Source organism: Pseudonaja textilis, chromosome 12, assembly GCF_049901715.1.
Source record: "Pseudonaja textilis isolate UNSWEBS1 chromosome 12, rPseTex1.2, whole genome shotgun sequence".
In the NCBI taxonomy this organism is placed as follows: Eukaryota; Metazoa; Chordata; class Lepidosauria; order Squamata; family Elapidae; genus Pseudonaja; species Pseudonaja textilis.
Window position 1 is genome coordinate 10,192,326 of NC_142001.1, and position 24,550 is coordinate 10,216,875.

The window sequence follows — 24,550 nt, forward strand, 5'->3', positions numbered from 1 at the left end:
GTCAAAGAAGGAAGTAACGTCTGGTCTCTTTAATTATATTGTAGTTAATTAAATGAATCAAAACTGCCCAGACTTGCGTAACACCCCAAGATCAGAATAATGGGGTTTGTAAACCATGGTTAGAATTTTTAATCAAAATCACGCAAACCATGCTTTAGATAAATTTCACTGCAGAAAAACAAATGAAATACTCAGCTGAAAGTCACAGCAGTTTCTTTTCAGTGTTACCACATCATCCTCTCTTCTTCTCACCCAACAGAACATCATTCCGAGCCCAGAAAAAAATCCGTTTAGAGATTTTTTTTTTGAAGAAAATATTTGCAATCTTTTCTATACTTCCAAGCATCCTGACAACTCCCTTTTATTTGGTGGTGGTGTATTAGTTACATAAGAATAATCACAACTGAACATTCAACAAAGGAAATGATAAATGAACAACATGAACTGAATTTGAGAAACTCAGAGGAATTTATTCTGCTCGGGATAGTTAAGTGTTTTTATTTAAAGGAAAAAGGAAAGGTTCCCCTCGCACACGCGTGCTAGCTGTTTCCGGATCTAGAGGGCAGTGCTCATCTCCGTTACAAAGCCAGCATCGTCCGAAGACGTCTCCATGGTCATGTGGCCAGCATGACGAAATGCCGAAGGTGTACTGAACGCTGATTCCTTCCTACCAAAGTGGTCCCTATTTTTCTACTTGCATTTTTTTTAACGTGCTTTCGAACTGCTAGGTTGGCAGAAGCTGGGAAAAGGAACGGGAGCTCACTCCGTTATGCAGCGCTAGGGATTCGAACTGCCGAACTGCCAACCTTTCTGATCGACAAGCTCAGCGTCTTAGCCCCTGAGCCACCGTGTTTTTATTCACAACGGCCCACATTTGTTTTGCTATTCAATTTACTGAATACTGCCAGGAAGGCAAGCCAAAACGCCGGAATCACCATTTTACATCAAACTAAATTCTTTGCTACTTACTGTTCATGAAGCCGTTTTTTGTACATTCTTGCACGGGAGAAGAGAGGAGGGGGAAGGTATCACATTACAGGACCCCACAGAAAGGATATATATATATATATATATATATATGTTTGTGTGTGTGTGTGTGTGTGTGTGTTTTTCTTGCTTCATCATTCAACAATGCCAGAGATTTGTTCAGAAGAAGAACACAACATCTTAAAACCGATCTTTACTTAAAAAAAGAAGAACAGCAGAAGAATTCTTTCAAGTGCCAGGCTCAAATAAGGAAGCCACTTATACAATGACATTATCAGTTCTCTCTGTCATCTGATATCTGTTCAGACAATGAATCATATAGAACCTCCATTGACCTTCTTCAATGTGTCTAGATAAAAGCATGAAAATTAGAATCCATCTTCTTGCCAAGTGCCACCAGTTATAAATGTACTTTATAGGGCTCATTATCCAAACTAATGGACTAAGGGCGACATCCTTGAAATGGACTTACCAGCACTGACAAAGCCAGCAAGCAATAATTCAGGAAAGGTATGTAAATTACGGTGTTTGCTATATTTTTTAATTATTGTTGTGAAAAGATAAATTCACGTTTGTCATTTTGCTTGGAGGCCGGCGGCTTTTTTTGGAAACACGTTCAAACTTGGGCTTGAAGCAAAACAGGAATGACGGTTTTTAAACGTAGATCACAAAACCCGCAAATACAAACTGAAACTTTTTAAAACTCATGGAAATGAAACTCCATGCATGGACCGTTAAAAAAAACTCTGAAAAGTTCAATTAAAAGGGGGAAACGAAGCTAACCAGGAAGGGAATGCACTATTCAGCACCCTAAAGCGGGGAGAGGAACATTTCCAAACAGACAATAAATTTGATTGGCCTTCAGTTGCATTAGCAGAAATACAATTCTTGGTTGAATTAGGACTGACTATAGATGTAAACACTTTATTCCCCCATTCTCTCTCCTTGGCATTATTTTAAGATATAAATGCAGATATCCACACTTTGGGGGACACAAGCATTATCTGCAACAATTGAGAATGTAGTCTTGGAAGGACAAATGTTAAGTGTGGGGATAGCCAAGTTTATTTATCCAATTCCATCCTTTGGTTCAACCATTCCTTACGACCAGGAGACCTGACAAATAGAAAGTTGCATGATACAAAGATGTGTATCATCCTGAACCTGAAGCTCTGTGGACCAGAAGCAATTTCCCAACTTCCCTTCTGCTTGTAAATTAGTGCCAGGCAGGAAGAATGAGGACCACACGTTAAGTTCTAGTTAAGGTATTGTTCATACCTATAACAGAGGAATTGGCACTAGATAACAGTTAATGGAATTCAGAAAGGGTTGGACTTAGACTGTTTATGGGAACATAAAGGACTCTAGGAAGCCAATCGCCCAACTGTTGGCAATGCTCAAAAGAACAGGGTGCTTATTATCATGTATGGTGGACATGTAAAATAACTCAGGAGTTTTGGTACAAAATTTGGTCATGGCTAGAGGGAATGACGGGGTTAAAAATTAATTATACACCAGAGATGTTCTTACTAGGAACTGTAACATCTTCATGCTCATATTCCAGAGCAATTGATGCAAGGCTAACCTTCAGTGGATTTTTCCTTCTCAGGTCAGTTGGTTGGCCATCTCTACAACCTGATTCAAAGCAAAAATGTAGCTTATTTGATTTTTGGATTAGTATTACGAATTTAGCCACCTCATGAATAGAATGGAATGGAATAGAATTGGAAATGGAAATTTAAAAAAAAACAGAGCTGGGAGGCACTTCAGAGGTCTTCTAGTCCAGCCCCCTGCTTCAGCAGAAAACTCTACTATTCCAGACAAATGTCTGTCCGATCTCTTCTTGAAAATCTCCAGGGATGAAGTGCCCACACCTTCTGGAGGCAAACCATTCCACTGATTAATTGTTCTACTGTCAGAAGTTCCTTCTTATTTCTAAGTTGGATCTCTCCTTCGTAAGCTTTCGGCTGTTGCTTCTTGCTCTGCCTTCGGGTGCTTTGCAATATATTTACTATAGCTTAGATAGTTATGGTTAAGCAAAACACTGACTTTGTATAATACATGAACTCAGTCCGGGCTCTGATGGTACCAAATTTAACATGTTGACTCTATTCTGTATGAGGAAGCTCTTGGGCCTATCTTTTCTGAATCCTCCCCTCAATTTAATTGCATTATCCCAGATTTTGGTGATGTAATGGAGCGTGTATAATTTGATAAGTCTATATTATATCCTCCCATAGCTATTCTTTTTCCTAAGCTGAGTTGCCCCAAATTTTACATTTTCTTGAAAGAGAACTGCCGTAGCTTCTTAATCATTCCATTCCCCCACTTTTTAAAAACTCTACAACATCCACCTTTTCCCACAAACGCTAGACTCGACCGCATTTTCATCAATTATCTATAGAACCCTAATATTTTTTCCCCAAGTGGGCTCATTCCAAACTTTATCTGATTATCATTAGAGGTGGGGGGAAAATGGTGAAAAAGAAAAGCTTCTTGAATCAAGTTTGATTTTTAGAGATTCCGTGGGCACATCTGTGCAGTTTTCATGGGAACAGTATGTAAGTGATTTGCCATGGTCAACATTTTGCTGTAAATCTCAACTTCTGGGTCTGGAGGAGAAGTATAATCCACACAAACAACCCACCAAGTAGGTTAAGTACAATTGGGTCTACTTATTTTAGAGCAGTATCCATACATCGGTTGGCAAAGGGCTACTGTGGTTCTCCCTTCTAATTTTTCTGGTTGTAGATAGTGTGTATGGACAAATATATAAGTAACGAACTGGTTTATTAATCTGTCCATCTTCTTAATAACAGCATGTCTATGTAACTGTAGTAACATGAACAAATACATGGATGTGGTGCGTTCCACATTAGGTGGGTCTCCAAATGTTGTTGAATCACTATTAGCAGCACTCTACCATGCTGGATGGGCCGGTTGGTAGTTGTAATTCAATAAAATCCAGAGGGCTGCCCACTAAATATCTAGAGCAGTAGCCCCCCAACCTTTTTGTGCCACGGCCCGGTACTGGCGTCACAAAATGATCCGCTGCCCGGTACTGGCATCAGCACGCATGACAAGGCAAGGCGAGCGAGCGACCGCCAGCCAGCCGTCCCCGCTTCTCCCGCCACCTTCAACTCCTCCTCTGTACCTTTTTCGATGGGCTTCACTTCGGGACGGCTTTGGGACGGTCGCTCGGCTCGCCTTGCCTTGGGTGCTGAAAGAATCCTCGCGCCTTAGTTTCGTTCGAAGCCCCCCCCCTTCGATGAAACTAAGGCGCAAGGATTCCTTCAGGACCCAAGCGCCGCTTTCCAACCGGAAAAGCTCACTCGGAAGCACTTTCTCGTCAAACAAGATGGCGGCGCCCAGCAAACCAGCAGCCCGGTAGGAAATGTTCCACGGACCGGTACCGGTCTGCGGCCTGGTGGTTGGGGACCCCTGATCTAGAGGATATAGTAAGAGCTCACGGATGATGGGGTACATGGCATGGTCATTGGGCACACCCAAATACACTTTCTTGTATCAGCTAATGTCCCATCTGGTTGTTGTTTTTTTCAGCGACAATTTGATAAGAACTTCTGGGATACGGTTTTATGGTTTTGATTTTGGTTAACAATGTTGTCGACCCTGAAGCTGACCAGACTGGAGCCATTTTTACCACTTCAGTGTTGCCACCCTGGAGATGAGAGAGGGGGGGGGGGATTTCAGATAGAAGGGATTTCGGTAGCCAAAACAAAATACTTTCTCTTAGGAACCAAGGACATTCTCACACCTGGTCGGACGAAGGTGGAGTGATGCTACCCAGTTGCCAGACCGCAACGTGATTGGACTAGGTGACAGATTGTTTTGAGAAAGTAGAAAATCTTTTACTTTAATTCGGTGAAAACCACGGGAGTTTTCAGAGTCGGTTTTCACCAAATATGTGCCAATATGTTAATTCCAAATAAAAGTATTCTTTGAGGAATCCACATGCCTCGGAGTCTGGCTCACCAAGGATTTATTACTTGGAACCCTGTCTAAGGTAAGGGTAGAATTTTGATTAGTTGGGGTTGCTAAGTCCAGGGTGCAAGAAAGGCTACATCCCCTACCCTTTGGTTCCCAGTTCTGCATGGGAGGCAACGAAACACAAATGGCAGCCACACTAAAGGAGTCACATCTAAAACTACTCCATTATTTCATTCCATTATCTTTCAGGGATCTCCAAATCTGGTAACTTTAAAACTTGTGGACTTTCAGAAATGGCTGGCTGAATGGAAGTCCACAAGTTTTAAAGTTGCCAAGTTTGGAGACCCCTGTCCTACTTCTATATCTAGAAAACAGAAAAGTAAATTAGCCAGAGTCATTCCCTGGCTATCTCGTTTATCATTGGATATTCAAGTAACCCAAATTCCGGTTGAGGAACCCTATAATATCATAACACTAGCTCTATATCCCTGGTTCGCTACAAAACTATGTGGTCAGGCTTAGTTTTGGGGGAGGAAAATAAGGGGGAAAAAATCTGCCTTTGCCTACCAGCATCCTTCAGTATTCATCTGGCTAGTGTCCTGTCAGTGTGTGAGAGAGTTGAGGGCTGTTTGGAAACTGAAACAGCATTTGCTGTGTGAGCAAGGAGACTGCAAGGAGCCTGGGCGTGGCTTAGCTCAACTGTTCTGTACTAACAATGGTTGCTGCTGTGAAACCAAAACTGAAATTGAAACTCCTCTCCTCTGCTTGTGTTTTGCATGTGGAACAGATTTCTTTTCAGGTGTGGAGGAGGAGTTCAGAGCGTGTTAATAATAATATAGGAAATACTAATGCTCATTTCGAAAAATCCTTCCTTAGTGAGCACCTAGAATCCAAGAGCAACATAGGTGCCAAATTTCAAGTTTATAGGCTTTACGGTTCTAGAGATTTTGTGATGATGCGTGAATGATATTTCACTTTTATAGATAGATAGATTTAGTTGATAAAATTAAGTGCAGATGTCATGCTAAACCTACCCCCCCCCCCCTATGCTTTAGTACACTGAACTAGCTGGTCATGTTTTGTGCTTTGCACCGTCTCATTGGCATAAATTTCGCGGCCCCCAAACGTCATTTGATTTGGTTCCAACTTTTAAAGAAAAGTTGCTCAAAAGCCCAATATTGGTGGAAAAAATAATTCATTGTAGGCTAAGAGGGCAGCGCAGTTTATGACAACAATCTACCCCAAAACTCATTAAAGCTTTTTCTCTTAGAGTGACATGCATTATCAGCAAAGATTAATCTGATGAATCTTTAGGTGAGCTTCATTTTTAAAAATGCAATAACAGAGGGCTTTGTTGTCATCTGATGAAAATCAATTAGAGTAGGTAAGGCCACAAGGAAAACTAACATCACTCATCACCAGACCCCCGGCAACTGAAATGATCTGTCTTCCAAGCTTGGATGAGCAGGAGGCTCCAGTAATATCGGAGGGAAATTAATTTAGTTTTTTTATTCTAAACCCACTTTCCTAGTTCTGGAGGACCTATACACAAATTATTTTTAATCAAGGTTGATGTGTTATTAATACCAAGGAAGATCTTTGAAGAATCATTTTTTTTTTTAAAAAAATAATAAGACCCTGGCATTTTTCATCTCGTAGTTGCGTTTATATAAAAGAGAGGGAAGGTTACTTCGCTCAAGACTTACCTTCTAAGTTCTTTGTCTAGGACAAGACACTTTATGGAGTGCCGGAGACAATAGATCCCACCAAATACTGCACACATCCTAAAGGAACGTCAGAAATCAAGAAAAAAAGGCATCAGGTTTACAGTGTCTATTTTTTTCTAAGAACAAGAATGTTCACCTTATTTAAATTGATCCATGAAATAGGAAGCACTGAGACCTCTAATAAGTTGTTAATTCAACACAAATGTTTTAGGAAATGTTTCCTGAAATGTTTAGGAATAATCTCCTAGGCATAGCTGCATATCATGGAAGGAGAAATCAAGGTAGAATTCGAACAAATAATATTGGTTTAGAACTGGCTTGTCATCTTGGCCTATTTGGATCCCTTTAACAAGTAATTGTGGATGAGTGTATAACAAGAAGTTATCCTTGAGGGTTTGGTTGGATGCTCTCAAGAAAAGAGGAATGCCCTGCAGGCAAACCTTGTTTGTTCACATCGTGATTTATTAAGCCAGGATTCCTAGAATACAGGATTCCTGGAATACATTAACCAACTCTGGCAAGGTTTAGGTAAGGAAAACTTGTAGAAGATATCCAAAAACTCAAATCATATGCCATCTGAATTCTTGGGTGGTTAAAAAGCAGCGAAAAAATAAAGGCTAAGTAATCATTAAAACTCTGTATAATCACAAATAATATTTCATTCAAAACTTGGCTTCGGGAAGTTCTGAAATTAAGTTTCTTTCCCGAAGATCATGGTGAATATAATCGAAAGTCAACTTTGAATTATTACAATTTTCCTCCCAGGGGCAAATTCTATCTTCCTATCTTAATCATTTTAAGAGTTTGCCATTAGAGTTGTTACCCATGGTCAGCATTAACTAGATCAATGATCAGAGCCCACTTGACACTACCCTTTCACATGAAGGTAGTAACAGCAACCCAACAAACATGGTGCCAAGCTTCAAATGACATTTTTGCTGTTTGCAACTATTATCACTTCTCGGTTTGCCAACAAACTATTGGGGGGAGGGAAGGGAAGTGGGAGATAAAACAAAGCTCCAGACATCAAGATGGGAACCAAGGACAGTTTGGCAGGTCAGAGCCAAAAAAGACTTTCTCAAAACAATACTAGAATACTAGAACAATACTTTCCAGCTCCGTTCTCCTGTGCAGGGCAACTAAAGAAGACCCAGCCAATCAGCTGGGACTCGGGAGGCAGAGAATAGATGGGGGCGGGGCCAGTCATAGGTGGGATTTGTCAAAATTTCCACTACTGGTTCTCCAGAACTGGTCAGAACCTGCTGAATATCCACCTCGGGTGCAAAGGCTTTGACTTACATACTTGTGCCAAAAATCGTTAATGGTTATGGCGTTGTATACATGATGATGTCCTAACACAGGGATCAGCAACCTTAAACACTCAAAGAGCCACAAAGGTCCTAACCGGAAGCCCCCCATTCAATTCTGGAGCTGGTTCCCCCGCCATAGAGTCTCCTCTTAGTACGGCATCCTTTTTCCTCTACCTGTCCTAACAGAAAGCCCTATCAATTGTGGAGGCGACACAGAGCTGCAGCAGAGGGATGAAAGAGCCACATGCGGCTCCAGAGCCGCGGGTTGCCGACCCCTGTCATAACACCTCGAGGTTTGTTACAAACATCAACAGAACACAGGTGCAAATGTCTGTATTTCAGTAATGGTTAGTAGTGGGGTTCACATAAAAAAGCACCATGGTGCTTTCAGTTAATAAAATCTGGGGGCTCCACCTCCTACCATCGTTGCTTTTTCACTTCCTACTGCCAAAATCCACCGACTTACCAACCTGCACTTAAAATAGCCTCTTTTGACTAGAGATTGTTACCCCAGATCCCTGGCTGGAGAACAATAATCAAGACCAAGTGACAAATGATACGGCAGATGTTGGAACAATGCCTTTGTGCCTTCAATAAAGGTCCCTCTCTCAATTAAAAGAAAGGTCACCAAATGCAAAACCAGAGTGACTTAGCAGCTTAAAAACAAAGAGAGGGAAATACTACCGAAGGCGGCACCAAATGAAAAGGCTGGATCTTTTTGTCTATAAAATATGAAAAAAATATGTATTTCCAAAAGCTAAATAATTAGATTTGTTTCTCCCATAATAGGGCGCAGTGTTTTTTGGCAACTCGGCAGAGGAAACTAAACATATGTGTTTGTCAAAGAAATGTCTGCTGAAAACAATAAAACAACGAGCAACATGCAGCAACTCACAATGACAACAAAAGCACTTAGTAATTTTCCTCCTCAGTTAAATCACTGGTTTTTCTTTCTTTTTTTTTCTTTTCTGCCACATCCAGCTGAATCAACAAGTTGAAAAGCTGAACCACCAGGATTATTTTCATACTTTTGAGGATAAAGTAATAAAAGAGTCTGAAAATTGGCCTGCCGCTGAAAATAAGTCCTAAATATTCTTCTCTGCCTACTTAGTCAGGACAGAAAACCAAGCTCCAATGTTCATCAATTACTCATGTTTTACAAACCAGCTTTCCCATACTCCATGAAGCCTAAATGTGATGGGCCTTCCAGAACCCCAAAACCAGTAAGGCTGTTGGGGGAAAAACCTATGAAGTTGGCAATCTCCATTCTTAAAGTTTATCTCATTCCTGGTTCTGAACATAGGATGGAATGCATGAATGAACGTGGACAGGTACCATCCATGGATGAACATTATGCACACACCTGTGATCACCTGGGGCGTGGCACAAAGGCAACACAGCCAAATAAGCAAGAAGAGTCACTTTATTATCTCCAACTTTGCCCCTAATGTCCTGGTTACCTTCAGCTGGAGAAAAACTCTCCCAGGAGAGATAACTGTAAAAAATTCAGTCCAAAACAACGTACATAACAAACTGTAACTAAAAATCCAAACAAACCAAACTGAAGTAATTAACTTGACAGGGCAGGAGAAGGAATTTCAGACTTGAAAGCACAGCAAAACTCACACAGTTGGGAAGACGCCAGGGACACAAATAAGCCACGAGGATACAAGATAAATTTACATTTGTTCCCAATGACTTGCTATGCACAGCTTCCTCTTTTATACAGTGTTTCCAGCTGCAGCTAATGGAGGGAATCAGGGCCCTTTCCTCCCCTGTAAGCCATGCAACTCACGTTGCTCCCTTCTCCGTTCCTCCCTGCATGCCCTAGGATGAAGAGGAGCTGGGCCTGGGTCTTCCTCTGAATTCCCTTTGCCTTGTTCTACCTCTCCCCTTCTCTGTCCAGCCGGACTTTGCCCTTCTCCAGTCTCCTCCACAGCCAGCGGAGCCACGCTCCCACTCCCTGTCAGCTGTTTGGCTTCTCCCTCCAAGTCAAATTCCGACAGGGGCATGACAACACACATACACTATAAACCCAAAGGAGCTTTGTCCAAAGGCAACTGGACTTTGTTTTTTCCTTGAAGACGTTTTACTTCTCATCCAAGAAGCTTCTTCGTTTCTGACTGAATGGTGGAAGATGGAAGGATTTATATTCCTTGCAGTCATCTGGTCATTAGTCCTCCTTCTGAGAGTCACTGAGGCCACTTGGAGGTTTATCTATGCCCCTGAACAGTGTCACCCAAATCCAGGTAGTTCTCAATTTATGACCCCAATCGATCCCAAAATTTCTGTTGTTTAACTGAGACATTCGTTAAATGAGCTTTTCCCTGTGTTATGACCTTCGTTGCCACCGCGATTAAATGAATCTCTGCAGTTGATAAGTGAGCCTGGCTTCCCCATTGACTTTGCTTGTCAGAAGATCTCAAGCAGGGATCATATGCCCTTGGGACATAAAATGGCGCAAAACTCATTTAACAAATGTCTCACTTAGCAACAGAAACCTTGGGCTCAAAATTCGAGGACTGCCTGTACATCACCTAACTGTCAGGAAACATAGAAAACAGGGAAGAGCTAAAATTTGGCATTAACACGACAGATTTTTTTTTCTTAAATCAGAAAAGTTGAAATCAGTCGTGACAATCAAATCCATTATCGTATCCCTGTTATGTTTTGTTCCTTTATTTCAAATAGACTAAACGCAGAGGGTTGGCTTGGCTGGGGCCCAAAAACAAAGTACTTCTGATTACTATTAACCCTAAATAGACATTTAAGCTGATATTCTTCTAATTAACTGGCTACTGTCTCTGCCAATGATTCCGCCTCTGCTGAAAGATCATGCCTTGAATCTGCACTCCGCTTCAACTCTGCCCTGCTGACATCAAACCACATTACAGCTAAATTAACAGTTGTGAAAATTTTTGCCCTGCTAGCCGCCTCTCTGCTCCCCCTCCTCCCTAGCCTTCAAATGCCATTTCAATTCCTATCATGGCAAAAAAAAAATAAGGAAGAAAAAAAAAATCAGCCGCTGCAATTTCTAATACAACAGCACAACAATGGAGCCCATTAATAGCCGAACTTCTGACAGCACCGTTCCCGCCATGATTTATGAGTTTGCATATAATTTGATTATTCTATTAATTCTACTGATTACTGCTAGAGCTAATCCAGTGAAGGTCACTCCCTAAAATAAATCTTCATTACTCTTCCCGCAGAAAATAACTGCCTCTAACGGGTTGTTTTCTTTAATTAAAACATGAATGTTACAAGAGGCTTCGGGCTTGGCGCGTCTGGTGCCGGGCAGGAAGGTTGACAAGCCTGGAGAGTCTCTTGGATCAGAACATTTGGAAGAAGGCAATAAAAACAATTCAAATACTTCTTTATCAGATGCTTTCAAGGTACAGAGTGTCAAGCATCCAGAAAGGATCCATGATATCAGCTTTGAAATTCAGCTGCCACAGCGTTTCCCCGAAAATAGGACCTACCCCTTAACTTGATTTTTTTTACATGTGCCCAATAGAAGCTATATCCCCCCAAATAAGCCCTAATTAAGACTCTCCACCACTCCAGGGTACACAGGTAAAAATTAAGCTAGGGTGAGAAGGGGGGGTGGAGCTGCCCTACTACTTACCTCCAGATAGGTGCAGTCAGGCCTCACATACTCCAACACCTGCCTTGCCAGCCCATTTCTTCTGCAGCTGGCAAAGCTTTCCTGAAGGCCTTTGTAGCTGATAACAAGGCTCTGGATGAAGGCCTCTGACAGCGAAAAGGAGGCCAGGAGCAACGTGCACAAGTGAGGTTAGTCAGTGGATAACATTCCTCCCAAAATAAGCCCTGGCGCCTTTTTTGGGTGGCAAAAAATATAAGGCAGGCTCTCATTTTCAGGGAAACACGGTATTAGCACATTGCATTGTTAACATTAATTATATTACAATGCAATCACAGAGTAGTAGTTTGGCTACCCGTTTATGAGTTCTGTCAGGAACATCTTTGCGTGTTTCCCAAGATGCACCACAGGAGGGGAGCTGGCTTTGCATCAGCGAGAAAGACAAGTGGCTCTTCCTGCTGTGCCACTCATGGCCCCTTCCCTTCCCAGAGCTGTCTCATAAGCGGGTACCACAACGGAAAGGTTCAGAGTCAAGTGAGATGAGTCAGTGGACAACATCCCCCCTGAAAATAAGACCTGATGCCCTTCTCAGTGGCAAAAAAAAAAAAGACAGGGTCTTATTTTCAGGAAAACACGGGTAGGTAGTCCTTGACTTACAACAGTTCATTTAGTGACTGTCCCAAGTCACAACAGCACTGAAAAAAGTGACTTATGACCGTTTTTCACACTTATGACTGTTGCCACATCCCCATGGTCACCTGATCCAAATTCAGAGGCTTGGCAACTAACATGTCCCAAGGGCATGTGATCCCCACTTGAGAGCTTCTGACAAGCAAAGTCAATGGGGAAGCCAGATTCACTTAACCACCATGTGATTGATTTAACTTGGTTATTTTGAACAATACTTAGCACCGCAAAGTAGTTTTGCGGATAAGTCTAATAATTCTGAATGGGAGACAGCAGTTGCCGAGTGATTCATCATAAACTCTGAACGAGCTTTTAACAATATAAACACAATTGTGCTGGTTCACCCATTGTGTTATCATAAACCATGATTTAATATGTACCCGTGTTTCCCCGAAAATAAGACCGGATCTTATATTAATTTTTGCTCCAAAACCACATTAGGTCTTAATTTTCCGATTAGGTCTTATTTTCAGGGAAATATGTTACTAAATGCATCCATCTGTCTGATAATCTTAACCAGGGCTTATTCTGAAAAATCACGCTAGGGCTTATTTTCTGGTTGTGCCTTATTTTGGGGGAAACAGGGTAATAGATGATGGACAGGGTTCAAATAATTTCTCCACCCTGAAGCTCTGCGGATTATTTTGGATTATTCACTAATTTGCTGCTGTTGTTTTGATTTCTTTTTTTATGGTTCAGTTTGTTGTTTTTCTCTCTCTCTTTTTGATCTGTTTAATAATGGGGAAACAGCACTACTCAACTGTGTACAGTTGCTGTGAAGATCAAATAGAAATATGGAATCCAGGTGTATCGCTCAGCTCTTTGGTGGAAATATGGCCAATACAGGTAGTGCTTGACTTCAAATGGTCACTAAGAAAACTGTTGTAAGTTGAGGACTGCCTGTATCCAGCAACTGACTATTCAACAGAACAAAATCTCAAAGAATCCCGAATGGCCTTTTCCGAGAAACGGTTTCCACACAACGGATTGTGAAGTGGAACTCTCACAAAGGCCTTTGTGTGCTTAAGGAGGCATGTTTCAACACAAAGGTTATTTTCAAATTAAAAGGCCTGTCCTGTCAAAACTTGAGAAATAATGCGGGCAAGGACAACAAAAGCATTCCATAGCTTTATTAACGACAGCGCTCACTGATCTGTGAATAACCCAGAGAGAAAAAGTGAAGATTATTGAGTTACTTTACCAATCTATCCATCCATCATAGGAGAGCAGCTCTCAAGACGTGATGGATCGTCTCACTTCACTGAGATTTGTCCCAAAGTAAGATTCAGTGGAAGGAAGGAAGGAAGGAAGGAAGGAAGGAAGGAAGGAAGGGAGGGAGGGAGGGAAAGGAAGGAGGGGAAGGAAATTAGGGTGCTTGGCAACCAAAAATTCCCTTCCCGACTGTGGTTATAAGTGGAGGACCACTTTAATGGGGATTTCAGAAGCTGCTTTGGATTCAATTCGTTCGATTTTGCGTTGACACCCTGGCAGCTCACCTCCCACCAACTACAATTCCCCGTTCTGCAGTCGAGGAGCTACCGTTCTCCTCTTCCCTCTACCTTCCATGCGAACGGCCTGCAGAATGTAAATTGGCTCTTTAAAACTGGTGATAAAGGTTTTCATCATGCTTGAAATTGGGTGTCATTTATTATTAAATTGCCAATTAACACCTCTGCGTATCTGTACAGTCAAGGATCTACGCGAGAGAGGGGTAGATGTGTTGGTAGATGGATAGAACTAACACATTAAAACATGCGCACTCGTGATTAAATCAGCCTTAATGAACTTTGGATCTTCAACGATGAGGTGGCAGCGCCGGGATTGTCTGGGGTAATGAGAAGAAGTCTAGCGTGGCTGGAGAAGGCTTGAATTAAAGGGTTTCTTTATTTATTTACTAAGAAATTAAGTTAGCTAAGAAAGGCTCTGCACTTTTTCCTCTGCTTTTCTTTTGGCCTGGGTTATGTACAGCCGTCAAACAATAAAAAGCATCTTCTACATGGGAGCCAAAGAAAAGGAAGAAGCAAATACCAGGAGGGTTCCTTGATCTCAGTCTTGGCAAAAGCTGAAGGCTATCTAGGATTATCCATGTTGAACTGGAGATCCAGCAAAATTTCCCACCCCTTGCCCTTAAATCCACCCTACACACCGTGGCTTCTCCTTTAGGAAACAGGAGAGTTGGGCATCACTCCAACATACATTTGTTGGGAGAATGTGGCGTTCTTGGGTGCTCTCTGAGCTGGGTTGTTTCCATGCGGACGTTTCCTTACCGATTGTCTGCTGGCACTGATGATGTTCCTTAGTTGGATTATGAAACGTCCGCAAGGAAACAACCAACCTCAGAGAATAGTAAGGACCCCAAAGTCTTCCTCGTCCTTCCTTGCCTCCTCCTCCCCTCCTGCTCCTCCTCCCCTCCACAAACCCCACTCCTTTCTAGCACTGATGATGTTCCCTAGTTGGATTATGAAACGTCCGCAAGGAAACAACCCACCTCAGAGAACAGCAAGGACCACAGAGTCTTCCTCGTCCTTCCTCCCCTTCCATTTCTCCTCCTCTCCACACACCCTCATTCCTTCTACCACTGATGATATTACCTAGTTTGGGCAATGAAACGTCTGCAAGAAAACAACCAAACCCAGAGAGCACCAAGGACCCACAGCCCTCCTCCTCCTCTTCCTCCTCCTCTTCCATTTCTCCTCCGCTCCACATACATTATGTCGTTCCAACACTGATGTTACCTAGTTTGGGTCATGAACCACCTCCCAGAAAACAACCCAAGCTCCTAGACCACCAAGGACCTACAGTCCTCTTCCTCAACCCCCATCCTGCCAAGCACCCCATCGTCCTTCTCCTCCCCAACCCCATTCTCTCCTAGCACTGATTCGGTTCCCTAGTTGGGTAATGAAAGGTTTGGAAGAAAACAATCAGGCTCAGAGAGCACCAAGGACTCCACAGTCCTCCTCCTTCCCTTCCATTTCTCCTCCCCTCCACACACCCCAATTCCTTCTAGCACTGATGATGTTATCTAGTTTGGTAATGAAATATCTCCAAGAAAACAACCCAAACTCCTAGACCACCAAGGACTCACAGTCCTCTTCTTCAACGCCCCCAAAGCACCCCATAGTCTTCTTCCTCCTCTTCCTCCTCCTCCTCTCCAACCCCACTCCCTTCCAGCACTGATGAGGTTCCCTAGCTGGGTAATGAAAGAAAACTGCAAGAAAACAACCAAGCTCAGAAAGCACCAAGGACCCCACAGTCCTCCTCCTCCCTGCAACCCACCCACCCACCCCGCCTTCTAGCACTGATGATGTTCCCTAGATGGGTAATGAAACCTTTTCATGAAACAACCAAGCTCAGAGAGCACCAAGGACACCACAGTTCAGCCCTGAGCTTCTAATCACAACTATCCGATCTTACTGGGCTCAGGATAAATCTTGTGAATCAGCATGATTATTCTTTAGAGTAGTTCCATGACAGTCTTTCTTTCATACTCGAGAAAAATGTAAAAATGTCTTTTTGTGTGGTTTTGGGGGACCAAGAGGAGGGAAGAGAAGAAAAACAGCCTCCAGGAAGAAAAATAGTTGATTGTCCCTCTCTTGGAACAATGGAATGCTTTCATTTTTATTGCCAGATGTATTTTAAAACCCCACCATAAAGTTGTCAGAAGTTCCCACCCTCCAGTGAAAGAAGACTCCTTCCATCAAAGGAAAGGAATCCGAGGTTTCAGTTCACTCAGGCATGGAAAAGGAATCCATTCGTCAGGAAGAAACTATGTATTGGTTAGATGTAGACTTAGAGTAATAACTTTACTGTCACTTTGAGTGTACACTAATCGGCAAACATGAAAATGAAATTTCGTTGTATGCAGCTCTCAAAAGGTCTCCACCTCCAATATATGCTACAAAAACATGACAAAATAAATATACTAAAGTATGCAAATACCCACCAATACTACGTGCCACAGAGAAACGACGCAGTCTAGTTCGGATGTATACATAGACATGGCGAGAAAAATGAATCTTGCGAGTTTGCCAGACGGATGGCCTAGTGTTTAGTGGCAGAGCCGGGCCCGTCCATTAGCCCTCAGATGGAGAGTCAACAGCTCCCAGATCTGGAGGTGGCTGATGAGGAAGGGGAGGAACAGTTGGCTCCAGTGCCTGACGTGAGGATGTGCAGCAGGCAGAGGAGAGGAGAGGAGAGCAGTGGAAATCTGTGGGCCGGTCCTTGCTAGCAAAGCCACACCCTAGTTCTGGGAATAAAAGGCAGAGGGCGGAGATGAATAGATGTGGCAGACAACTATTCATCTTCTAGATGGACTTGTTAGTCTGAGCTGACAGAGAAACTTTTTGCTGGAGTTGCTGGCACCCCTAATTAAAGGAATCATTGAGTTAACTTCAAAGGGTTTGCTGTGTTTGGGAGCCGGGTCCGAACCTCTAGGGAACCAAGCTGTTACAGAATCTGCTAGTCCTGCTAGAAATACTTCAAAACCTCCCCCCAACTACAACCAGCACTAAACAGCAGTGAAGAAACAAATGATAGCCAGTGTGTAAATGTCATTTGGATGAGCCCTGCATTTAAAAATGGGCACCTCTGTCGATGGTAGTTACGAAGCAATACTAATACTAATAATTAGAAAAAAGGGTGCAGCAAAATTTCACAAACTGACTATCTAGAACGCCATAACTGAGTTGCTAAATCACTCACTGGAAACTGTGCCAAAAGTTTGGATTTGAGTATAGTAACAACTACTGGGAACATCAGGTTGAGAAGGTTCTGGAGAATGAAAAAGTCAAGATCTTGTGGGACTTCAGAATTCAGACTGACAGGCACTTCGCCCACAACACACCTGATCTAACAATAGTTGAAAAGAAAATGGGTTGGTTCGTTGACATTGCAATACCTGGTGATGCACAAATTGTAGACATGCAGCAAGAAAAAAATCACAAAGTATCTGGACTTACAAATTGAAGTTAAACGACTTTGGAAAAAGAAGCTATGTGTTATCCCAATTGTAACTGGAGCCCTTGGAGCAATACCTAAAGGGCTGCCTCGCTATTTGGAAATCCTGAATTTATCAGACTTGAATACCCTGATTCTACAAAAAACCACCCTACTTGGAACAGCTTATATCCTCCGACGCTACCTGAACAGTTCTTAGGTCCGTGGTTAGGACTCGAGCTGTTGAGCTACCAACCAGCCCAAAGGCTGTGAATCTCATTAAAGATTAACGAAAAAGGAGGAGGAGGAGGAGGAGGAGGAGGAGGAGGAGGAGGAGGAGGAGGAGGAGGAGGAGGAGGAGGAGGAGGAGGAGGAGGAGGAGGAGGAGGAAAAGAAGGAGAGGGAGAAGGAGGAGGAGGAGAGGGAGAGGAAGGAGGAGGAGGAGGAGGAGGAGGAGGAGGAGGAGGAGGAGGAGGAGGAGAAGAAGAAGAAGAAGAAGAAGAAGAAGAAGAAGAAGAAGAAGAAGAAGAAGAAGAAGAAGAAGAAGAAGAAGAAGTAGTAGTAGTAGTAGTAGTAGTAGTAGTAGTAGTAGTAGTAGTAGTAATAGTAGTCATCAGTTTGGCTCACAATTGTTTCAGAATAACTCCTGATTTTACGTATGCTTCAGGGACACACACACACACACACACACCAGTTCTCAAGATCATTGCAGAGTGGATGGCCAGCTCATTCGGAATGCAAGGATATGACTTACAAATGTCTTTGAATCATTCACATAAATATGCATGCCTGCCGTTTATAACGGTAGCCTTGATGAGAAGACACAGGATAACCGAGTGCAAGGAGCGCTTAAGAGGGTTACATTAAAAGAGGATATGAAGAGGCGGTTAGAAATCACAGGGCCAGTGACACCTTATTCTGATAACCCGGCGATAAAAAACATTGTAGGCTGTGATGTATAGGCAGAGTGGTTGCCAGTTGGTAGACCGGTTGGTAGAACGCTCTTCCTGGAAATCTTACAGGCCAGGAAAAACTGGGAAACACATACCAGCTCTCAACTCATAAAAGATTCCTATGCCTGTTTTAGTAGTTGCCATAAAAGGGGGGGGTGGGGAGAGGAGGAAACCTGGAAGAGCAGTGCAGCAGTTGAAAGCAAAAGTACATTCCAACTCTTTCTCTTTAAAAGATTGTAACTAAAATACCAGAGTTTTTGCCCGCAAATATATTTATTTTTGTGACTTTGTTGCTTTTGTGCCACGCCCCAGGCCTCACAATAACCTGTAAGGATAAATGCTAAGCCATGGTTTGCTTTAACCGCCATATGGTAAATAAAACCACAGCAACCAGGCTTACGTGGCTGAGGGATTCTGGGAGTTGAAGTCCACACACCTTAAAAGTTGCCAAGCTTGGGGAAACCCTGCTCCAAAGTATCAAAGGTTGGCCAACTAAGAGTCACTTTCTCGACTTCTGTCCATCCAAGTGCAAAGCCACAAAAGGCCCACAAGCCATATTTGCTTAAACAGCAGATGCATATTTTCTACTCACACACTTAAAGGGTATGTCAAAAGGAAAACGATAAAGAAATTTTTTTAAAATGAACTAGAGTGCAGAGAGAGAGAGAGAGAGGGGGAGAGGAAATACACTTACCGACAAAAACACTGAGGGATTTCCCCTTGGCCATACAAAGGGAATAAGAAGGGGGTGTTGCCGTAGCGCCCCAGGCACTGCAGAAATTTTTGAGTGGCCTTCAGTCCATCTATGGTGCAGCAATCAGCCTCCGAGACCATCGCAATGGAATGCAGAATGAAATGCTGCAGGTTGGGAGTTAACTTCTGGGTTTTTAAATAGTCAGCAAACTTGCGGTCCTTCTGAGCTGTCTCAGGGGAAGGGGAGGGAAGGAAAGGGAAGGGAAGGAGGAAAGGAGAGGAGAGGAGAGACAAGAAGAAGGGAGGGGGGAAGGGAAGGAGGAGAGGAGAGGAGAAGGGAGGAGGAGAAGGGGAGGGGAGGAAAGAGAAGAGAAAAGAAGAGGAGAGGAGAAGAAGGGAGGAGGAGAAAGGGAAGGAGAGAAAAGAAGGGAAGAGGGAAAGGGAAGGAGGGGAGGGGAGGGAAGAGAAGGAGGGAGGGGAGGGAAGGAGGAGAGGAGATAAGGGAAGGGAGGAGGGGAAAGGAAGGAGAGGAGAGGGGGAGGGAAGGGAAGGAGGAGAAGAGAGGAGGGGAAAGGAAGGGAAGGAGAGGGAAGAGAAGAATGGAGGAGAAGGGAAGGGGACAAGAGGGGAGGGAGGAGAGGGAAGGGGAGGGAAGGAGAAGAGGAGAGAAGAGAAGAGGAGAGAAGACCATCTTTATATATGTCAAGAAAACCCAATTACAAGTAGCCCTTTACTTACAACTGATGACTTGGCGACCATTCTGTGTTATCTTACTCCAAGGTACTAAGCTCCTCCCTTTCAGACCTAGGGTTAGCCAACATGGGCCTCACGGACACCAACGTCTAGACCGAGCGCAGAGTTGTCAATAGGCCTCCCCCGCCCTCGTGAATGGTCAGAACATCTCCACAACCGCAACCCAACAGTGTAAAGCCCTTGGGAACTCCAGCCACCTGGCGCTTCCTCACATGCTCTCACGGTAAATAGGATCCAGGGGTTTCCAGAGGGGTTCCATTCCTTGAAAAAACAAGGAGACAAGAGGATTTCACCATTCCTCGAAGGGCGCTCACCTTGGTATTCATCTGGGCGCTGTTCAAAATCCAGGCAAAAGGTCAGAAATCTCATCAACATTCTTTTTTCCACCATCGTCAGCTGTTTGTTATTGAAAATGTCCGCTCTGGAACATGGAACCTGAAACAAGAGTTTTTGGGTCAACCACCATTTTTCCACTTGGCTCAAGCAAAGAGAGAGAAATGACAGAATCAGTGGTGGGATTCAAAAATTTTTTATTACTGGTTCTGTGGGCGTGGCTTGGTGGGCGTGGCAGGGGAAGGATACTGCAAAATCCCCATTCCCACCCCACCCCACTAACCTGCTTTCCAGCTCCGTTCTCCTGTGCAGGGCAACCAAAGAAGACCCAGCCGATCAGCTGGGACTCGGGAGGTAGAGAATAGATGGGGTTGGCAGGGCCAGTCAGAGGTGGGATTTGCCGGTTCTCCAAACTACTCAACCAGCTGAATATCACCTCTGGACAAAATCCTTGCAAAGAGGAACCCACAACCACTCCCTTGAGAGTCCCACCTGTAATAATCCAATGTTAAATGGCCATTTTCAGATGTTTTTTTCCCCTTTTGATTTTTAATTGACACGATTCTATCATTTAAAAAAAAAAAAATCCTAATTTAATTTTTACTTTTAATGTTAATGTGTATACAGTGCTTTATATTTCAGTTGTATTATATTGTACGCCACCCAGAGGCTCTCTTTGAGGGAGATGGGTGGTTTAGGAAGAAGAAATATGAATAACAAAATAAATAATAAAATAAAATGATAAAATAAAATAAATAAAATAAAATAAAACAAAACAAAATAAATAGTGAAGAGATGGAAGTAGGAGGCAGGAATCATTAGGACCGTATTCATCAAAATAGCAATAGCAATAATAGCATTTAGACTTATATACCACTTCACAGTGCTTTTACAGCCCTCTCTAAGCGGTTTACAGAGTGAGCCTGTTGCCCCCAACAATCTGGGCCCTCATTTTACTGACCTTGGGAGGATAAAAAGCTGAGTCAACCTTGAGCAGGTCAGATTTGAACTCTTGGTTGTGGGCAAAGTTAGCCTGCAATACTACATTCATACCACTTGCGCCACTACAGCTCTTATATAGCAATAGCACTTAGACCTTCCACCTCGGAAGGATGGGAGGCTGAGTCAACCTTGAGCCAGTCAAGATTAAACTGCTGGCAATGGGCAGAATCATTCTAACAGGGAAGGAAGGAAGGAAGGAAGGAAGGAAGGAAGGAAGGAAGGAAGGAAGGAAGGAAGGAAGGAAGGAAGGAAGGAAGGAAGAGCAATAGCACTTATATACCGCTTCACAGTGCTTTACAGCCCTCTCTAAGCAGTTTACAGAGTCAGCCTGTTGCCCCCAACAATCTGGGTCCTCATTTGACCCACCTCGGAAGGATGGGAGGCTGAGTCAACCTTGAGCCTGGTAATGAGCAGATTTAGCCCGCAATACTAGATTCACGGGAGGGAGGGAGGGAGGGAGGGAAGGAAGGAAGGAAGGAAGGAAGGAAGGGAGGGAGGGAGGGTAATAGCACTTATGCACCGCTTCTCAGTGCTTTACAGCTCTTTCTAAGTAGTTTACAGAGCTCAAACTCTTGGCAGTGGGTAGAGCCAGCCTGCAATACCGCATTTTAAACCATAGCGCCACCATGGCTAAGTGAAAAGGAACACTTTCCAATGAGCCGGGACTTCAGTTTCGTATTCTGACCGGTTAGCGTACCTGTTCCACTCTGCCATCTCTCAACACAAGAATACGGGTCACGTTTTTGAACTCGGCATATCGGCTGACGTTGGACTTAATGAGGAGGTCAATCAGCAATCCTCGGGAATAGAGGAGCTGCAGGAGAGAGAGAAAGGGTGAGTTGGTGGGAGAAGAACATATACACAAATTCTTCCAAGGAAACACGAGTGCTATTTCAACACATTTTTTCCTCCTTGCCGTTACTGCTTACAAGGAACCCACTGCCAAGAATGCCGGGCATTTCGGTAAATTAATAACGGCTCTTCTGGCTGAGGAACTGGAAGGAGAAGAAAAGAGAACGCCAACAGTCTTAAAAATAAATAGTGGCAGCAGGAAATCATCCCTGTGCAGCTGGAGGAAATAACCTCAAAGGTTGAAGAGGCAGCACCGAAGTAATATTTTTCTGCAAAGGTATATTATTCCACTAGGAAAAGACCTGGAAAGACACTCCTAGAATGCAAAGAAACTACAGGTGATCCTTGACTTACGACCACAATTGAGTCTGATTTTCTGCTGCTGAGCCAGACAGTTATTAAGTGAATTTTGCCTCATTTTACGACTTCTCTTGCCTCAGGGGTTAAGGGAACCACTGCGGTTGTTTAAGCGAGTAGCACAATTGTTAAAATGAATCTGGCTTCCCCATGCTTGTCAGAAAGAAGGTTGCCAAAAGGGGATTGCATGACCCCGGGAACCATCATAAATGTGAGACAGCAATGGTCGTAAGTGCGAAAAATGTTTTTTTCAGCGACGTGACTTCGAACGGTGACCAAATAAAATGTTGTAAGGATTATCTGTATTTGGTACTATTCAAATCAAAAAAGTATCTGGAAGAAAATTAAAAAGAGTCATACTGGAGGTATTCACAACACTCAAACCTTCAAATCATAAAAAAAAAAAATATCTAGCCATGCATTCTGGAAGAATACATTTGACAAGACTTTCAGAGGTTTTAATGTTCTTTCTGATATTCTACATATCCTTCCTACCTCAACTTTTGTGTACGGACTCCGAGCTTAATGTCTGTCTTTATTTCTTCAATATCCCAGCAAGCTTGCAGGGTGGGGTTACAAGTTGAAACCATAAAACTTAAATCTTCTGAATACCTTTGCTCACCTTTGTATAAGCTCCAAATTTATTATACATTCTTGGAAGGACACGAATGTAAAACAAAAAACAAAAAAACAACCTCGTGCAAGATGGATGACCTAAAACTTCCAAAAGGCGATGTTCCGCTAAAGAATGTTAAGTGACAACATGCCATCATTCTCAAAAATCGTCGGAATCGCAAGGAGATGGAATCACTTTTCAAATCCAAGCTGTGTGCCTTGTCCAGCCAGATCTTGGGCAGAAGACCAGGGATGGCAACAGACTAAAACAGGACCATGGAGAGCTCTGGGCAAACAGTTTGGTTTGATGGGGGGTTAAATCAAGGCTAGATTCCATTCCCATCTGGTTAAAGGACTACAATTTGTCTGCGATTCAGAAACCTGTTTGTCTGAAATGATATAGGGCAGGAGTCCCCAACTCTCAGTCTGTGCAAACAAGCCCCATTCACCCCATTCACGGTATGCAGGCAGCACATGAAATATATATATCTCTCTCTCATACATACACACACACACACACACACACACACACAGACACACACAGATCTGCAGAAAATCCTCTCTCCATAGAACTGGTCCCTGGTGCCCAAAAGATTGGGGGCCTCTGGTATAGAGTTTCCTTCTTGAGGAGGGAGCTGGACTAGATTCAGGTCTCCAACCTTGGCAACTTTAAGACTTGTGGACTTCAACTCCCAGAATTCAACTCTCAGAAACTCTGGGAGTTGAAGTCCACAAGTTGTCAACTCATAAAATATTTCTATGGTCTTTTTAGAGTTGCCGACAGAAAGGGGGAGGGGGGACTCAGTGCAGCCACTTGCAAACTGAAACTGCATTCCATAAATGTTTTCAAAGATAGTTTCTAGGTGACCGAAGTTTCTGCCGTGCAAAATTCTAAGTGGAGAACATGACTGACGGCTCTTGGCTATGGATGGGTCCCATTGGAGAATATGAATTACGATACACCCGGGGGATGGGGGGAAAACCAGGGTCAAGGGTGACAATGAATGATGTGTCTCAGAGTCGGCTACACCCAGGCAGTGCCGGCATGTTTACTCCTAATAAATCTTCTTTAAGTTTTGGAAGTTTGGCTCAAGACTCATGATTTAAATGGGGGTAACTGCTGGAGCCCTGACATAAGTCTTAAAGTAGCTAAGGTTGGAGACCCCTGGGCTAGAAGACCTCCAAGTTCCCTTCCAACTGTTATTCCGTTAATGAAACCAGCAATTCTAGGAAGTAAGCCCTATTGTGAGATTCACTTAGGACCTGAAGACCTGGCTCTTGCCTTGGGACCCCAGTGAGGGTGTATCATTCTGGGAGTGGGCACTGGATTAAGAGAAGACCCCACCTCTCCCCTTCTGCATCTTGCTCCCCCCCACCATCTTTTAAATTGTACATTTTTTTGCTCGTCACACAGTCAGCCGGATGTTCAGACTGGATTTGGCATTTTTTACCCACCTATAGAGTCCGTCCCAAGGACGTGAGATAGGTAGATGTGGATGACTGATGGTGCTAAATTGCTATTATTTATATGTGTGATGTTCTAGTGGCTTCTAATGTTTGTAAGCCACCCAGAGTTGCCTCTAGGCGTAATGGGAGGACCACGAGTCTAATAAATAAATATGACCCCTCACATCCTGGACGTAAACTGTTTCAACTCCTTCCCTCAAAACGATGCAAATGCCATCACTCTGCTAAACAAATAATTCCCTCAACACTGCCCAACTATTTACTAAGTCTGCATTACTACTATTAATCTTCTCATCGTTCCTATCACCTATCTCCTCCTACTTGTGA

At 43.3% G+C, this 24,550-nt stretch overlaps 1 protein-coding gene across 3 annotated transcripts in view; it reads right to left on the reverse strand.

The window, feature by feature from the left end:
- CHM (CHM Rab escort protein) overlaps window positions 1–24,550 on the reverse strand; it is an 86,009-nt gene that overhangs the window by 16,376 nt on the left and 45,083 nt on the right. For all 3 annotated transcript variants that reach the window (XM_087940985.1, XM_026703017.2, XM_087940986.1), the window contains 4 exons: window positions 21,630–21,746; window positions 19,912–20,032; window positions 18,846–19,071; window positions 6,642–6,719 (listed from right to left, as the gene is read on the reverse strand). In XM_087940985.1, the coding sequence (XP_087797111.1) occupies window positions 6,642–6,719; window positions 18,846–19,071; window positions 19,912–20,032; window positions 21,630–21,746 (542 nt within the window). The remainder of the gene's footprint in view (window positions 1–6,641; window positions 6,720–18,845; window positions 19,072–19,911; window positions 20,033–21,629; window positions 21,747–24,550) is intronic.